This window comes from Rhinatrema bivittatum, chromosome 13 (genome assembly GCF_901001135.1).
Source record: "Rhinatrema bivittatum chromosome 13, aRhiBiv1.1, whole genome shotgun sequence".
Lineage (NCBI taxonomy): Eukaryota > Metazoa > Chordata > Amphibia > Gymnophiona > Rhinatrematidae > Rhinatrema > Rhinatrema bivittatum.
In genome coordinates this window covers 16898512-16917295 of record NC_042627.1, presented here as the reverse complement: position 1 = coordinate 16917295, position 18784 = coordinate 16898512, and the positions used below count along the sequence as shown (strand labels likewise).

The following is an 18784-nucleotide window of genomic DNA, read 5'->3' as shown; positions in this document are numbered from 1 at the left end:
TGGCTCATTCATGGAATCTGACTGAGGAGCCCCGATGATTTTCGAGGTCTGGAAAATCAGAGCTGGCAGTGCATCTCTATGAAAGAACCACAACAGTCCTATACGGTTCTAGTCCAGGAGGAATTTCACCATCCTCAAGAGTCAGGATCGGCATCATCCATCCAGATCTCTATCGGGCAGTCCCTCTGCTGCTCTAGGAGTACTTCGATGCTTAACAGCAGGTCCAGGTAAGGTTCCTATTTGCTACTCTGCCCTGGGAGCATTGGACAAGGCCGAGGACTGCACCTGAAGGGAAAAAAAAAAATTGTAAGCCCTGGAAAAATTCTAGCCATGAAAAATGTAGAACTACACATACTAGGAGGTAGCTGATGTATACTCACTGAGCCGCCATTCCCTGCTGACAAGATCAGTTAGGGGAGTTCCAAAATCAGATGCCCAACCTGAATCTTTACCCAGACCTACATCTAGCTGGGAAGAACAAGGCTTAGTGAAATCAGAGGAAGATAATTCTCCCTGAGCCTCCAAACAGTGCTAACACCAGTTAGCAGGCACTCCTGGCTGAGATGCCAAAATATGATAGGCAGTGCAAAGAGAAAGGCTTAGGTTTCTTTGGTATAGATGCCATTAGGCCAACAGTGCACTGAGCGGCGACCAGAGGCGTGAGATTTTTTTAATTTTTTAAATCCAAAAAAATCAAGGCGTTCAAAAATTTGGTATTGCACAGCTAGGCGTCCCAATACCTAGCACCATAAGAAGTGCACAGTAATGCTCAACTTGTATGCATAGATAAGCATGTGGCCACTAAAGGTGCTGTTTTAACTTGAACGCACAGACTAGGCCCAACTAAGCGCCCAAAAATTGGGCACACAAACTGGACACACACACCAAACCAACAATTCTGTAGAGGGCAGCCTATAGAAAAGCATGCAAAATGCTGTTGAGGCCTTTCACGCTGCATGAGGCAACAAAGCCTCAGAGCCTAGCCTACAAAGGCTGCTCAACCTGCCCTCATCCCTTGACCTCCCCCCCAGAGCAGGAAGAACGTCGGATCTGTGCACCGAACAGGAGACCAGGGGGAAGGAGGAAGCCCTACACCAAAAAAACCCTCCTCTGTCTCTTTACATGAGTTCAGCCTTACATGGCTGAGTACAGAGACGATCTCTGGCTGCAGGGGGAGACGGCATGTGCAGTCACTGCCACGCTCTGCTTCCTGCACCCACTGCCTTTCAGCTGTTTAAACAGCTAAGTCCATGCCAACTGAAAACCAGCTACTGGACCAAGGAACACCTCTGAGGGCCCATAGAAATCACCTCAGCATTTCTCAACTGGGGGAGGGACCATTCAGTATTACCACTGAAGAGTGGGGTGAATTAATTCTCCTTTTCAAATCAAAGCAATCCCCAGTGGGGAGATGCACATCCACCATCTACTGAAGACGGAGAATACTGTCAGTCTGATTTCACTGCAGGAGTATATATACTGTGACCTCGGTTTGCTCCATCTGCTGGTAGATGAATCCAGAATGAGTGGGTTATGTACATCTAACAGGACGCTAAGAAATTTGGTTATTTTGCTTCAAATACAAACTTCCACAATGCAAGACAGGTAAAGCATAGGTCTGGGCAATGCCAAACAGTGCCCAACAGCTCATTGAGGATTCCCTTCCTTGTTCTTGTGCCACATGAGTGATGAAGCAAGCAACAAAATTCATGAATTTGTAGGCACTTGTCAAGGACCACAAAGTAGATTTTCTGCAGTGGCCCCTAACACTCATTTAGACTTAAGACTTTGTATGAGAACCTGGTGCATAGTATACAGGTATTGTCCGCTCTGCATCACAAGGATCACCAGGAGACATATTTCTTCCAAATGATAATTTTATTGGGTTTTACTCAGAACAAATAAAAAAAAAATAGAAGCAAAGTAGCAAGTAAAGTGAGATTGTCTGCTGCCATCTGTACTCCACCCTTAAAGATGCAAACCACAAAGTAACACATGACTTCCTGCTACACAGATACATCCATAAATAGTAGCACATAAGCAAAATGGAATATGCTCTTATCACATAACAAGGATCAACCACCAATTTAACTATTACTTAGCAAACGGTACTAACTATTAACTACTCATAATCTTTGCAAAATTACTTCTTTAGCTAAAATTTCTGAGCAGTAAACTACTAAACGCCCTGCCGCTCCTTTTTGCTACCCATCCCTATTCACATCTGTGCATGCTTCACAAATGGATTTATTGCCTGTGTACCTGCTGGCAGCACCCTTGTTACCATTGGACCTAGGCCCCTGAACACGGATGTGTGTGTACGAAAGCCAAATTCTGGACAGAAATCTTGTAGGCCCTCTGGCCCCCCCTACACCTTATATCGTCTAGCCATATGACAAAGCAGGCAGAGAAATTAAGTTATCACCTGTATAATCTTATACCCCCAGAAGGAAGCAGAAGATGGGAAAGTGATAAATGAGAAAAGATGGGGAGAGGAACAGCAGAAACAGGATATTGGAAGACATGGCATAAAGAGCTGAGCAGGGATTAGATTAAGTAAGATGGAGAGGGGGAACCAACTTATTTTGGAAGGACTGTACAAAAAACCAAAAAATAAAGGTTTGCACTAAGTACATGGAATCATAAGATTGTTAAGAGATGAAAACCCCTTAAGCCTTGCATTCATATACTTCTTGAGGCTGAACAAGCTACCACATGTTGCAGGACATCTGCCCATCCTCAGTTTAACATAAGAGCCTATTCAAACTATTGCTGTGTCTGTACTCCATGGTTTATTTGCTAAAACAAAGAGCCAAAGTGGCCAATTATGCTATTTCCAGTTTATGCCATAGCTTGCTACTCAAACAATTTGAACCGACCACATAGTGAACACATCATGACCTATTGTATTTCAGTGAAACAAAAAGCCAATTTAGTGAAGGAATCTATCTTTATAGGGGGCACATGTTCTTTAATGGAACTAACTTTGTACCAAGTCACTACATCTATTTCAAAACAATATTTATTGATTCAAGCATGAATACCCCAAAAAGGATCTGGCATTGGAGACGAGGGATATTCCAGTTCACTAGCACATCAAGCTGGTACACAGATAATGTACTAAGGTTCTTAGAATTAACTCATGACATGTATATTAGTGTCTAATGTGTTTGCCTATGCCTATATGAAACCATTAAAGTGTACTTACAAAAAGGACAATTGAATACATCAATTAGAAGAATCAGATGCATGTGTTTTACAGCAAGGATCATCAAATTTGATTTTTTATCCATTTGGTATTCCAGGAATTTATTAAAACAGTCTCCCCTAAAATGTAATAGTTCTGTCATATGACAAGGATATTTTAAAACAATTTAACCAAATGATTCCAAAACTCAGGTGTGAAATACATGCAGTCATTTTTAAATCTGAATTTCAAAAAAAATAAACCCAGATAAAATGTCCCACTTGTGGAAGGTTAAAATGAATAAGGGCAAATTTTGTAGATCCCTACATGCACAGCAAGTTTATCATTTTCTCAGTTTCACCACAGACTAGTGAAGAACATGCTTTCATACTAGTAAAGTCTTATGAATAAGAGGGCTGAACTCTTATTTGTTTATACACGTTCTCTAGCATTGCCATGTGGGCATAGGCATTTAGAAATAAAAGATTCCATCTATGAAGACTGCAAATGGTACATCCTGCATTTCTTCTGTGAAAGGAGGCAGAACAAGGAATTAAAAATAGGACATCCGTCTTTGGCAGAAAATGAAAAAAAGGCTTGGCCATTTTGAGAAATTTCTTCTTTGTTGTTTCTCATTTCCTGGCTTACAACTCTAAACATCCTACATTTGTGCACTTGCCTGCTGCAAGATACATACCTCAATATTAATCTGGTGCAGGAAATGCAGAGCAATCTTGTTTTGGTCTGGGAAGACCCTGCTATCTTATGCTCCTATATGCTACAGATAGTGTACTGATTAAATAAACTATCTGTCCACCTGCCCCTGTTTTCTGGAAGGCAGTCAGTTATCCCAAACACAAAGCTTGGTTCAAACAATTCTCTCTTTATTAGGTCCAGTTTAATAATTACATACATTAGGACTCAATAAAGAAAATGCTTTAAGTTCAAATAAGGTAATAGTTTAATGTCTTTGCATCTTCTGGTGGCTGTGTACAATCAAGTAGCATCAACAATAAAATCCTTGGGTTGACCCCATCTACAAAAGAAGAGAAATGCAGTTTACTTATTCCAGAGTTTACACTGTTACTGCCCACATACAGAAGAATGTATGATCCATGACATGGTTTGGAGTAAAGACATGGAGGATGATATTTTCAAGCACCAACAGTAAATAAGATGGTACTGTTGCAGAGAGGGATACTTCAGTGTTAGATGGCGACATATGTTAAAATATAAACTATTTTTTTTAATGTGTTTCAGACTTAAATCTGTAAAATATGTTAAAAGGTATACATAATCTTGTTTTGAAATTAGGGGTTGTTATATAAGAACACCCACATCTTTATATCAAGTACAAAAGGCTAATGCATTTTAGAATGTGTTGTCAATTCCAAATCAAAACTTTCCCCCTTAACCAAATTTTGCAAAGATATGGAAGAAAAAAAAACCAAAAAAAAAACCCAGTAGAACAAGCATGCCTATCTGCTTCTTACTCATGTTGATCGGAGCTACTTACTTTGATCTGTATATTTAACTGTTTACTATGTTTATCTATTACTGTAAATAAGCCATGCTTAACTGTTTCAATGTAAAAAGTTTTAATGCAATGTAATGTAAATTTTAATGTTTTAATGTAAAAAGCCCCGGCCCGACAAGCCCCGGGCGAGTTCCCGTTCTCTGTAAACCGGATTGATTTGTATCTCATACAGGAATTTCGGCATAGAAAAATTAAAAATAAATAAATAAATGCCATCTCATCTCAACCAATTTTCAAAGCTGGACAGAATTCTTATGTGACCATAAACAGCAATAGGTTTATACGGTTTTCTTCATGAAGTCTTGGTTATGCCATGTGACCAGGATTCCAGGGATGTGAAATTGAATAATGCTTAGCAAAGACAGACATTCAAGCACAAAAGCCACTGGAGAATGTACTTCCCAAAAAAATGGGGAGTTGAATTTTACCAGAGAGTTGTGCTCCAATAAATGAACAAAATGGCAAGTCCTGTCCAGGATTTGGGAAGGAAATTCTTCTTACCCACAGTGTTATGCTTTATCCAGGCCTAATTCCTCTGGAGTGGAGACTCCTAGTTCATTCAAAGTTGGTCTAAGTTCCTGAATAACGTAAGGGTAGATTTCCTTGTGAGGTCCTGCTTTATCCTGCATTAAAAAGGAACAGTCAGTTTCTGGGTAAAAGCAGAAAGCCTGAAATTCACATTAACTCCTTCCTTCCAGCTTGCAAGTTAGGAGTGTTCAGTTTAAAATGTCAATTGCTGGATTCTTACTACTCTTTCCCAGGTTTGCAACCTTCAAAAAAAATAAAAAATGTGGTAAATACTTTAGGATTTGATGCTAATGCAGTAACTCCACCTTGTTCTAACCCTGTCAGAACAGAGTCAGCTCTAATTAAAGGAGAGGTCTCTCAAACTGCAAAGCTTAACATGAAAAATCTTTACTTTTCATTTCAAAATTTCCCCTGATGCTTAATTTATCAAAACAATTAGAACAGCTATGAAACAGGGATAACCACCCCAGTTTCCAAATCCCTAAGACTCACATGAAGCATAAGAGATACCATTACAGACAGCAGCAGGCATAGGTGAATATGAAACAAAAAGGAAAGTACATTAAATTGCACTCTTTTGCTGCAACAATGCATATAAAAATCTGCAAGATCATACACTGAAAATTTTCATGGATAAGGACTACTGATGAGACTGCTTTTTGCTGCTGCTAGTGACAAAGATGGCTTCTGCCAGCACTGAAAGGGAATTTTTTTTCTCCATTTGCCCATGTACATGATTTCAAATGTAAACAGCAGAAGCTTTACCTGAAATGGAATAAGGTTAGCCTATGAGCTAATCAGAACAGGTCAGCAAAACAAAAATGCCAGGAACAATGTTGATTTTACCTAAGAAATCCAAAATGGAAAACATTAAGAACTTTGGTTACTTCACTGACCTTTACAGCTTCTAAAATGCGAATTGCACTGGCCAAATCATTTAACCGTCTGCACGCCCTCAAAGCTGCATCAATGATTTTTGGTTCTGGAACCAAGTCATAACCAATCAAAGTATTCATGCCTGTCAGTAAGAAAGAAATTATTCAACTATTTAAAAATGAAAGCTGAAATAGGAGGTACATACATCACAAATGAGTTTTCTGTTCTTAGAAGAAAATATGACTTTACTTGCCCACCCTACCCACCACTGAGCTTTGTGCTCTGGACTTAACCTGTCTATGTATAAAATGCAAGGAATGGCTGGGTAGGGTGACTGACTAGGGAGAGAGCTACAGAATTCTGCCCCTCCATTTTTTCCCCTCAGACGCGGCATGCATGTATGTTAAGGGAAACCCCCCAAAAAAGAAGAGTTTAGAATTGACTGCATGCCAACTTCAAAGAGTGCATTTTATAACTTCAAGACCTGCATGTGTGTTCTAGAAGCTCCAGGTGTGGGGGGGGGGGGTGTCTTGTATTTGCTCTGTAGGAGTGGAGAAATGGGAGTAGGTGTGCATGTGTGGTAGCATGTGAGTCAATAGGCTCACCGAGGGAGGGGGGGGGGGGGAGGTAGGTTTGGAGGGAAGGGGCTGAGTTGTGATTGGGTTTGTGATGAAGTACATGGTTATGTTGAGGTATGATATGCGTTGAGTGGTGGGGGTACTGTCATTGATGTAAGGAGATTGTCATGACAGGGTTTATGGTAGTGTGAGTGGTAATGGAGATTGCTTTTGGGTAGTGTGCAGCAGGGCAAGTGTTGGCAGCGGCCTTCGGGTGATGTGTGTGGTATGACTGCATATGGGTGGGAATATAGGGAGATGTGTTTCAGGTGAGGTGGTGTGAGTGGGGGCTGAAATGTGTTTGTGGGTTGCAGCAGTGTGGATACTTCTCATTCTACTCTTCACTTTGTCATCCTTCCTAGTCTACTTCCTCACTTTATCTACATTCTTCGTGCAAACTCTGTACTTGTCTCCATGCTTCATCCTTCTTCCCCCATCCTCTAGCCCCTTGCTGTTGCCTATGTGACCTGAAGTTTTCACAAGGCTTGAGTTTGCTTTGTTTGCTGGCTCGATGCTTCTTCAACCAGCCTGCAACCCAATTAGTGATTCCCATATGCTGTAGAGTCAGGGCTGGAGTTTTTTTGGTTTCTGGCTCCTTGTGTAACTGTTGTTGCCTGCTCTCCCTGTTGGCCAGGTCAGTGACTTGTTTATTTCAAAACCACTGCAAGCAGTCTTGCATTTCTCCAGTCTCTGGGGCTCTGCCCATGCTTCTCCTGCTGGGGCCTGCCGGATTCATCTGTGTGTGCATGCACTGTCATACTGAAGTAATCACCCGGAGCCCCTAATATTTTTATAACGGATATATAGCTTAAAATATGCACATGCAACTAAAACAAATTTCCCAATAAAGCTCTAATTTTTCTAGAATGAAACAGATCCTTGTTCACATGCTAATAGGAGTATACCACTCTCCCAGTTCTGCTGCAGCACAGCAGAGGCAAGTGCCAACTGATACACTACTCCATTAATATGCATCTTTGCTCTGACTCACATACCACCCTCATGGCAACTGAATATATACAATCCCCCTTCAAAAGTACAAGACAGCATAGCAACAATTTTTAAATGACAAGTTTTTAAAATCATCTCCTCAAAGCACTTCCCATTTGAGGGTTACATGAAGCGCTTCATGGTGATCTGCCTCTTTCAACAAATATAAAATTCTTTGAAGGGTTTGTTAATACATTAGTGTAAAGACAGGTGTTGCATAACAACTTATAAAATCTGTAACATTTTGGTTTTTTGAAGGCCGGTACGTGCACCAGCTTGTCTGGTACAACCTGCAAATAATTGCTCAACTTCAAAAGTCGATCAAAGTAAGAATGCTTGATGGTAAATGTATCTGGTACAATCTGCTAGTTCAATCACCAACCTCAAAATCCTGTCTAATAAGAACGCTTTCAATTGTTTTGTAAATGTCCGAGTACAGGACAATAGGTGCAGTTCAAGTAATGAATTGCAAAATACAGGGCCTGTAACTGAGAAAGTTGTCCCTGGTTTCTGAAAGATTAGCCAGCATGGTGTGCAAGGTGGATTACAGATGTGCAGGATGGCCTAAACCCAGAGGGAAGAAGAATTACTCTGCAACCTATGAATCAATGGTGTCACCATGTACTTGATCAGCCATTGAACTGGCAGTCAATTAAGGAAGAACAACACAAGAGTAATATGAGCGTAACAGTTGGGACCAGTGATAATATGCACTGCAGTGTTCTTTGTAAGCTAGAAAGCTCTTAGCACATTTGCTGGCAACCCAAGATAAAGTGAATTGCAATAATCCAAGCTAGTTAAAACCAAAGCTTGGAGTACTGTCCAAAAGACTGGAGAGGCAAGCAAGTGCTTCAGCCGACCCAACACCCACAATTTGAAAAACGCTGTTTTTGCTATGGACCTAACCTGGGCCCTCATTGCTAGTTCAGACTAACCACGCCCAAGTTTCTGATCGTATTTAGAACAGGTATGTCAAAACTGAAAGACTCAGATGGGAATCTTTTCAAAATAATCACCTCCATTTTTTTTTCTAAAGGGCTAATTTCTTATTAAAATATCCATGTTTTAACAAGCTGAAGAGCAAATCTATACTATGCCACAAGTCAAAGCCCATGAAAAACTGTATGTCATTGGCATACAATCAATAGCTTACCCTAAAACTGGACAGCAATTCATAAATTGGGGCCATATAGATGTTAAATAGGGCCACAGAAAGCGCTCATTCTTGTGGTAAGCCCAAATCATCTACGTGCCAGGAGGAAGTTGAAGAATCAATTCTTACTTGGTAGGAGCATTTTGCAAGATAGGATAAGGAACCAGCTCAAGACAGTCCAATATCCCTCAACTGAGATAATATATCTTGTGACTGAGGGAAGCCAACGCAGCTAATGCATCTAGTAAAATGAGGGCATAGTTTTGGCTGCTATCAAACCCTTGACTGAAAAGATCTAAACTGGATAATAGAAGGGTCTTGGTACCAATCACCTTACGAGAAACCAAATCAGTATTGAGAACTGAATGTTTCTAATGTATTTTACATGTTTTAAGACAGCACTTTCAATAACATTTTTCAGAAAGGGCAGGGATGAAATGGGCAGATAGATTGAAAAATATGAAAGATTCTTAACTGCTCTTAAAAGAATTGGCCGGAAAAAGGCTCTCCTTAAGGCTAGCAGGAAGGTGTCCTTTAAAGACGACTTTCATAATAGGCCTGCTGACATCCTCATGAAGTATCTTAAGCAAGACAATGGCACAAACATTTAATGAACAAGTGAAGAGGCTCATGGCAGCAATAGTTATATCATCGAGCCTAGACAGAGGTAAGAAATGATTCTATTTTATGCTACCATTTTTTATGAGGCTATAGGAATACTATTTACAGATTTATTGGCCGCAATATCCAAAGGTCTGTGCAGATTACAATTAAAAACATTCATAAAAAATGGATACATGCCAAAAAAAAATAAAAACACCACTAGTAAGATCTGCTGCAGAAGAATGGAAAGAGCTAAAAAGCGTATAAATCAGGCCAATGAAGATGTAGTTTGCCCCGCTCCCCCAAGACTTCTACTTAATCCTCTCCTTGATATTTCAAACATCTGACTGTAAAGAAACAATTTCAGCTGTATTTTATAAGATAGTAAATAAAGATGCCTCAATGTGCAAATGCTCTAGGGCAAGAGTTCCACAGAGTGAGACCTGAGATGGACAAGGCTCTCATTTCTCAGCCAATGGCAGCCCTAACAGAAGGAACATCTAAAAGAGTTTTCCCCACTGCATAAAGAACAGATGAAGGTCTGTAGATCAAATTTTAGGTCTAACTATATTAGACTAAAAAAAAAAGTTCTCTTGCCATATTTGTTCAACTAGAGATTAGTGTATTAGCAGCTGGAAGGAGGAAAGAATAAAGGGAGAAGGAAGTTGTTTTCTGATACATGTGATCATACCGAAAATCACAGCATAGGTGTCAATGCACCATTTTGGCAGAAGACACCCATTTTCTTCTGCTTACCTTGATGGTGCTACCTAACTTCTTGAAAGGGTACATGAACACCCACAAAATATCATCCCCAAATTATAAGGCATGCCCAGATCCTATTCTCTTCTCTTCCCCTACCTTGCTTTCTCTACTCCCTTCCCCAATTCTTATGTGCCACCTTTCTTCCCCCATTTACAGCCTCTTCCAGAGCCCCCAGCCCTGTCTGTACACTCTTGTGCCATTATGCGTTGCAGCAAGCCACTGCTCCATTAGGTCACAGTAGGGAGGCAGGAAACTCCAGCTGATAACCAAAAAACCGCAAAAGAAGCCAGCTCAGTAGTGCTAGAGAGAAACACTTCCTATTTCTCAGACCCAGAGTCCCACAGACACCACATTTTCAGTCACCAATAGCTGGCAGCAAGAAATTTTATCCTCTGTGTTAGCATAAAAATCTCTCTTCAGTCCTCTTACCTTTCCTCAGTTCCCAGGCATCGATGTCTGGTTTGTTGAAGTATGTCACCCAGCGAGCATCAAACTCCTCATCAGACTCTTGTTTCCCATGGGAGTAGCAGCGAGCAGCTAATACAGCTATGTAAGAAAAGGAGATAAGATTTAGAAGGCAGCAATATCTGAGGCGCCGCAATAGGACTGGGCATGCTATCATTTTTTCTGCAGAATTCAGTGGTCTTATTGGGATCTATGACAATCCAATAGCTCTTCCTCCCCCATCAAATGATAGGGATATTTGGTTTTATATCTGTACACTGCTTTGAGCTTCCTTACAAAAGATGGGGAGGCAGTATATAAGTGCTTAAATATATTTTGAATGGCAATCATGATTTTTTCAGTCCATCTCAAAACTTTTTTCAAGCCACTAGGACTTGCAACAAATTTGCTAATTGTAAGGGCATATGCTTAGGGATAAATACACCTGTCTACTGGACTGAGAATATCAAGCCATCATATAAAGCAAGTTTGCTTACCATAAACTGTTTTCTGTAACTAGCAGGGTGAATTATCCATTACATGTGGGTGACTTCATCTGGCAGCACTGAACAAGCTTTCAGAGCTTTTATTTTGTTAATATTTATTACCTACCTATAAAATAAGTGCTAAGCAGAATACAGATAAACAATCCAACACAAAACGTAAACAGTACAAATTAAACAAATAAGCAAGTCACCTAAAATAAATAAATTGTATTCCCTTTTTGCCACTTCAAAGCAGATTGCATTCAGGTACTGTATGTATTTCCCTATCCCTAGAGGGTTTACAATCTAAGTTTGTACTTGAGGCAAGTACAAACTTGCCTCAAGTACAAAGGCAACAGAGGGTAAAAATGACTTGCCCAAGGTCACAAACAGCAGCACTGGGATTTGAACCCTGGTTTCCTTGATTCATAACACTGCTCTAACCACTAGGCTACATCTCCACTCTACTGAAGAGTGGAGAAGAGAAGCTGGCATGTTCCACTACCTCCGTAGAGAGGTAAAGAAACTTCTCATGAACCCTGCAATTTGTTTGCATGACTGCTATGTCCTCTAGCCTGGGGCAGGTGGAGGTACATCTGACACTAAGATATCTTGCATCACGATGGGTGGTCTATTTGAGTAGAGAACTTTTGAACAGACAGGATTCGCTGTTCCAGGTGAAGGCCATATACTACTAACCTAGGTATTAGCATTCCAATTTATTCCTTCTCCCACAGATCTTGGATGGCTAGCATACTGTTGTGTAGGCAACCCTGCTGAGTCCAAAGCAGCAAAACTGCCTGAGGGAGATGAACACTTGGGTGTTTTAAAAGAAGTCTTCTGTGGTATGCTCCTGAAAGACCTGGGTCAGCAAGAATAAGGCTTGCTCAGGTACATCATGGAGTGAAACATGCTTCCAGTGCATTGTAGCTTTACCAGTCTGTCAGCAAAGTCTCAACGCATCATAGCGATGTGCATGGAGTACATCTATGTTGATGCATCAGGTTCTTGGCTGCACTGTTCTTTGATGCATTGCACTTCGTAGTTACATGTGCCACCAGCGCTCAAGAGAGATGGTCTTATTGCAGTGGTGAAGATGCAGTGCTGCTCGAATGTTTATGCTTCTTTGCAGTAGGTAGCCCCGGTTCCCAGGGAATGATGCCATTTCTGCACAGAGCAGCCAGTTGAACTCTATCCCACAGACCCTGCCTGCGTGGACCAGGGGAGTTTTGGAGGAACTGCTGTGCAAGCCCTTGCTCGAGAAGGCACCTCAGAAGACCTCCAAAATGATTTACGCAGTTCTTTCATATACAAGGCCCTGGAACGCTGTACGTGTGGGGACATCTGTCTCAGGCTTCACAGGGCTTCTAGTCCTCGATCAGTCTGATCAACAAACTGGCCAACTGTGAGGAACATTATCTTGTCGCTGAGACAGTTCTTAAAAACCACTCACTCGATTTTTTTTCTTCTGACCCAACGTTTCCTGTAAGCAAATTCTTTTCATTTGACGGTGAGGTAAGGCAAAAAACAGACTTTAACAAAAAAATTTCACTTTGAAGAAATATGAAGAGAAGCGACAAAGTAAACATCCGTGCTTTCGCTTGGACAAAAAAATAAACGAAGAGACTCACGAGGCAACTCCCACACATACTCAGTAGAGCTAAAAGCTCTACAAGCTTGGAGAGACGAATCTGTTCGGTACTGCCAGATGCCGCCCACATGCAATAGTTCATTCATCCTACCATCATTTGGTGCTCTATCAGCACTGATCCAATACATAAATCTCTATGGTCCCATACCAACATGTTTAGATTAGCTGCAAATGAATGTATTCAATGTTTTCATTTATCAGGTCATCTGACAAGCAGTACCTATTTTTTATATTTCTTATGAGATGATGTATTTCTTTGGGCTCCACTAAATGCAAGATATGGAGTAGCACAGAACCACTACTATTTATCACTTCATTAGTACTATTCAACATACGCAGTGCTGTACTAAAATATAAAAAAAAAAAAAAAAGGGTCCCTGATCAGTAGAACTTAAACTCATCAAGACATACAGGTCATGCCCTCCCACCCACAAATGGACTTCAAAATCAAGCCAGTAATTCCATGTCCCCTACTCCTCTCCAAGCTCTGAAATGTTAACAAATAAATAAATAAATAAAACTGGGCTCCGGTAGGCAGGCCAGTACACCCCCTCTCAGCAAGTCACGTGTTCTAACTTGGTAGGTGCTCCCCCTAACACCCCATCCCTATTTCTTTGGCTGGCACCTCCAAAGGCAAAGGTCGCAGAGGACATGCTACAAGTGTTCCACTTCTAGTGGCATCAGTTGTTACTGTAAGAGTATTAGATTTGTATTGAAGCCCTGGTGGCATTGCCATTTGGGGTACCAGCCAGAGAGACAGGAATGGGAGCTGGGTGACCCCCTCCCCCGCTATTACATTAAAAGATTTGAATTGCCAAGGCAGGGTAGGGGGCTGGCCTGGAACTACTTTTACACCATTTCATGGAACCTGAGGGACGTGGGGGAATGGCACAGGCCTACCTGAGGGACGTGGGGGAATGGCACAGGCCCAATTTTGAAATCCACTCAGGATGGGGGAAGGGAGCCATGACCATCAGCCCCAGACTGGCTAAATTTAGCTGAAAAACGTGTTCAGCTACCGCCAAATATAGTTAGCCAGTTTACTGATTCCTATCCAGAAACACCCCTTATTTGGCTAAAATTCAGCCAGATAAGTAGCTAAGAAATCTAGAAGTCAGTATTTAACCAGATAACTCACAAGTTATCCAACTATTGACCTTGAAGTGATCTGGTTGTCATGGTCATCATTTACATAACAAGAAATAAAAATCAGCAGGCATCTTTTTATTGGGCTCTTAGAATACACTGTTTTAATTTAACACATATGAACTAAGCTATCCAATGAGGGTATCACTTATGACAGTTTAAGTCAAATAGCAGAGGTACATCACAAGTCAGAACTTCTACTGAGGCTGAAAGCAATGAAAACTTAAACATATTGTTGAGTTTATGTTTTGTGATACTTTTTTCTGGTTTTAACTTGTTTATATTTTTTTTCTAAACACTGCTTTTTAGCCTTGTGGTAGAGGCAGTTAAATTTGGAAATTAAAAAAAAAAAAAAGAGTGGGTCTATTTAAAATGGCAAGGATACACATTTTTTAAAAAACTACTGCACAATTGTTTAAAAAGGGTAATGTAAGAGACACTATTACTTACCTTAAGATGTTGCGATGTAAGCATTTGTTTTAAAAACCAGTTTTAAATAATATGGGACTGCAATAATGGGAAGCTAGTTTCTAACATTCCTACAGGATTTTTATTCCTGCAGCGACATCAAAATACTCTCTGCAGAAACAGCTTTCATACTGTAACATCAGAAATCATGGACTACTGCAGTACCACATCAAATTTTTATTTTATATTACTCTTTTCAGCACTTCAAAGCAGGATTACATTCAGGTACTGTAGGTATTTCCCTATGCCTAGAGGGTGTACACTCTGATCTAGAAACACCTTGGCAGTAATTACTTAGTCTATCCAGCAGGGACAGATCATGCCCCTGGAGGCTCCTTATTGGACCAGCTTTAGGTATATCCCTTGATTGGAAGCGGCGCCAGTCTTGAGACCTTGCCTGTGCAAATGCTGTCTGACTTGCCCTTGATTCCTGCTCAACTCCTGACTTCAGATCCTTGCCAGATTCCTGATCTACATCTAGGGCCAAGCCACAATCTGCCTGCGCCCACAGGTACCAAGTCCCAGCTGCAGCTTGCACTTACAGGCTTATCTTGTGGGGAACTGCTACAGCATTGGGTGAAGACATCATCTGGGCTCGGTGTGTTGTGAGTTTACTTCCAAGCAACTGCTTAACAAGATCCCTGGCCACCTCTGGACACCATCTTTGTTCACCCTTGGAGGGAAGCCCCATTAACACCTGACGCAGTACCGTAGCTTACTATCAGGCCCATTCAGTAAAGTCCGCAGGAGAGCCGGCATTCAGAGGCAAGTGCTCGCTCTCCCGACGTGCGCCCAGGCACCTCTCCTGGGCACACGATTCTTTATTTAAATTAGGGCCCGCGCTAATAAGGAGACACTAGGGACACTAACTCGTCCCTAGCGCCTCCTTATTGGCGGAAGCGGCGGCTGTCAGCGGGTCTGACAGACAACACAATTTTACTGGCATAGACTGTTGAACCCACTGACAGCCACGGGTTCAGAAAACGGCCACCAGCAAAGTTGAGCACCCATTTTCCAACCCGTGGGCAGATTTTTTTTTTTTTTTAATTTTTGGGGCCTCCGACTTAATATCGCTATTATATTAAGTCGGAGGGTTTACAGAAAAGCAGTTTTTTCTGCTTTTCTGTACACTTGCCCACTGCCGTCTGAAATTAAAAGGCAGGCATTACTTTCTGAGTGTAAAATGTGCGGCTTGGCTGCACGTTTTACTTTCTGTATTGCGGGTACTAATAGGCTCATCATCATGCATTTGCATGTGATGAGCGCTATTAGTTTCAAGGGGGGTGGTGGCTTCGTGTTTTCCAGTTGCTATTACTACCCCTTACAGTATAAGGGGTAATAATAGCGCGTCAAAAACGCACTGTCAAATGGGGGCTAAAGGGTGCACTCAGCTGAATTGGCCTGTATGGGAGTTCTGAGATGCTGGGTCAAAATGCCTGTACAGGGTCAAGTAAATGAAGATATGAATAAGTAAAAGACTGAAAGCACCTTTATTTCTGATGCTCAGTTTTCCTTGCAACTTCTAAGTTAGGTATGAAATGCCTTCAGTACCATCCATGCAGACAAAAATGGTCAGTGTTTCAGTTCACTCACTGTGCAGATGAGGTCTTGTATATAAAAAGTTTCATGAAATCTACTGCATTAATTATTCATTTCTCCTCTGATAAATATTAAAACAAAAAAATAGTTCAATGTAAGGAAATTTGCCACATGGCTGTTGTATTTAAGATATTAAGTAAATATGAAGATTGTGTGGTCCTGAGGGCCAAGTACAGAGATTTAGAACAGTTTCCAAAACCATTAACATTTTAGGAAATCTAACTATCCATTTCCATTCTTAAATGCTTAAAAATTGTTCTTCTACTACTAAAAGATGAATTTAAAAATAAGTTACAGTATTTGGGAAAGTAATGTTTCTTGATTTGAAACTTCTACTTGGAATAGCTTTCTGAAAAGTATTCTGATAATTATTAATTATAGTTACCATTAAATGGTTTTGAACTACAAGTACATTCCAAAGCCTGGTAAAACAGCCAAGGAAATGAATCCCTACATAACACAGGAAGCGCCTCCTTTACCACAGCATACTATTGACACTTAATGTCTCAATGTGGATTCCTCCCTCCTTTTTTTAAGAGGAGTGGTGGAGGGAAGAGAAGATAGTCTTGAAACACTCTGCGATAAAGCGTCTGTAAATCTACACTCGCCTGCTAGAATCAATGTCATTTTTCTACAACGATGGATAAACTCGACGACACTATATACTGTCAGGTGCGTTTGCGTTTCAAACGGACAGCTGGGAACAAAGCCTGCTTATAGTACAAGACGTCTGCACAAGCACCAGTCCATAGATCACACAGCACAGACCCAGAAGTCTAATCAAAGGTGGTGCCAGGCGAGTTTAGCTCCTTAATTGCACACCTTCACCTTACATTTCCCCCACGATACAAACCCTAACAATGCATGGAAGCGACGAACGACCGCGGGAAATACAAGGATTTGACAATAAGTGTAAAAAAAAAAAAAGCCGTCCCAAAAGCATCGACCTGCCCTCGGTACCCGTGGACAGAATGACTTTGTGACCGACGCTAGGCAGGGGGAGTGCTGGGGTTTGAAACGGAATTACAGGCGGCTTCTTATTCCCGCCTCGGGCGCTGCAGCGAACGGAAGCAAACAAGGAAGCGAAGCCCACACACGGGCAGCGTGCACGTCCTTCCCCGCAGCGACTAGGCCTCAGCCGAAGCCTGTCCTCGAGTGCCGAGCCGGGTCATTGCAAGGACACCGCACTCTCCGGGGGCCCCAGCTCCTGGCACACCGTGGCAGAGGGGCCCCCCGCTCCCCAACCACGGGAAGCCAGGGTGCAGGCGTGCACAGGGCGCCCGCCGAGGAGCAGAAGGACCGGAAACGCGGGGGGCTAAGCGGAACCCAGAACGTGGACACCCTAAAGGAAGGCCGGGGACCCATGGGCTCAATCGGGCTCCTAAAGGACCCGGGACCACGGGGAAAGAGGGAAAACCGTCCCTTACCTGAGGCTGCGGCTGCTGCGGGCTGGGGCTGGGGGCGGCTGCGGACCAGGTTCCTAATCCCCGCCGAGGCGCCACGGCGAAGCAAAGCAGCTCCGAGCATGACTGAGGGTCGGGCAGCGAGTGACCGAGGCGCGAGGACAGGGCGAGGCGGGCGCGCGCGCTGCTTCCCCCTTCTCTCTCTCAGTCAACCGGCGACACTGAGCTGCCACCCAACGGCAGCCAGCGCACGCGGAACACAGAAGGCGGTAGCGGCGAGACAGCTCAAGGGAAGGGGAGGAGCTTCCGCGTCCTAAGTCACGCTTCGGAGAAAGACAAGACGCCACGGCACGTGGTACTGCTAAAGGAGGGAGGGGCGATCACAGGAGCAGTCATAGAGAGGGCGGGTGGCTGAAACCATAGAGCGCTCGAGGACGGGCTAGACAGACTCATTCAAGGTCTTCTTCAATTGCGCATGCGCCTTATGCTGACGACCTAGCCCACGGGAGTTCCATTTTGACTTTTCTCTCTCTCTTTTTTTTTTTTATTTCAGTCTTCTCGACCTGGTGCCAGGTTAACTCATTTTCTGGAGCGAGAGTGTTGACTAGTCCTGTCTTTTTTTCAACAGTGCACTTATGGTATTTGTAGTCCTTTCATTTGACATCAGCACTACAGGTACTTCTGAGATACTATCTGAGCAACTTTCTGTTTCATGCCGACAAAAGTCCAAGATTTTGTATCAAACTGAAACATCACTGATATAAAATAATTTATTAGTAACCACATGACAATGAACAATAAGTTTTCGTAGCATACTTAATCCCAAATTCGGACAGTTTACTTCAGTAAGACTGGCGAAGAAAGAGAGAATCAAAAGCTACACCACATATCGCGTTCCTCCAATCGCCTCCACAACACATACCAGCACTACAACCAAAAAACAGCCCCCAAACTGGTAAATAGAACAGAGAAGAGCATTATCTCAGTTATTATACCTAGATTGTTTAAAATATTTATACAATATATCATTTTAATTTTACACATTCATATAATCGTATATCTTCTATATATAAAATAAAGTTGGCTTCATAGTGCATGGCATCACATCCCCACCCTTGAAGCACAGTGTTTGAAACATATGCTCAGACAGGGCAAGAGGCGGAGGAATTCACGGGCTGCAGTACAGTGGGCACTGCTACTAGTTTAATTAAAATGAAAATCTGTTTACTACCTTTGCTTTTTGTCTTGTTCTTTATTTATTTATTTATTTAATGTCTTTTTTATACCGATAGCCGTTCACACATCGTATCGGTTTACAGTTAAACAGGAACC

The 18784-nt window shown here is 42.0% G+C and overlaps 1 protein-coding gene across 1 annotated transcript; it reads right to left on the bottom strand.

Moving 5' to 3' along the window:
• Positions 1-4050: 4050 nt before the first annotated feature.
• On the bottom strand, positions 4051-17793 carry LOC115074960 (cytochrome c oxidase subunit 5A, mitochondrial). The gene is made up of 5 exons (XM_029574981.1): positions 17477-17793; positions 10686-10802; positions 6149-6270; positions 5226-5347; positions 4051-4223 (listed from the first exon to the last, which is right to left on the bottom strand). The coding sequence occupies exons 1-4, from the start codon at positions 17574-17576 to the stop codon at positions 5234-5236; spliced, it is 453 nt and encodes a 150-aa protein (XP_029430841.1). The 5' UTR covers positions 17577-17793; the 3' UTR covers positions 4051-4223; positions 5226-5233.
• Positions 17794-18784: the final 991 nt, after the last annotated feature.

Bases quoted from the DNA above. Each gene is read 5' to 3' on its own strand.
- LOC115074960 (XM_029574981.1), bottom strand. From the start codon at position 17,576: ATGCTCGGAGCTGCTTTGCTTCGCCGTGGCGCCTCGGCGGGGATTAGG. The intron at 10,803-17,476 runs GTAAGGGACGGT...TTTCTTACATAG, and splicing joins CGCAGCAGCCGCAGCCTCAG to CTGTATTAGCTGCTCGCTGC. The intron at 6,271-10,685 runs GTAAGAGGACTG...TCTTACTGACAG, and splicing joins TGCCTGGGAACTGAGGAAAG to GCATGAATACTTTGATTGGT.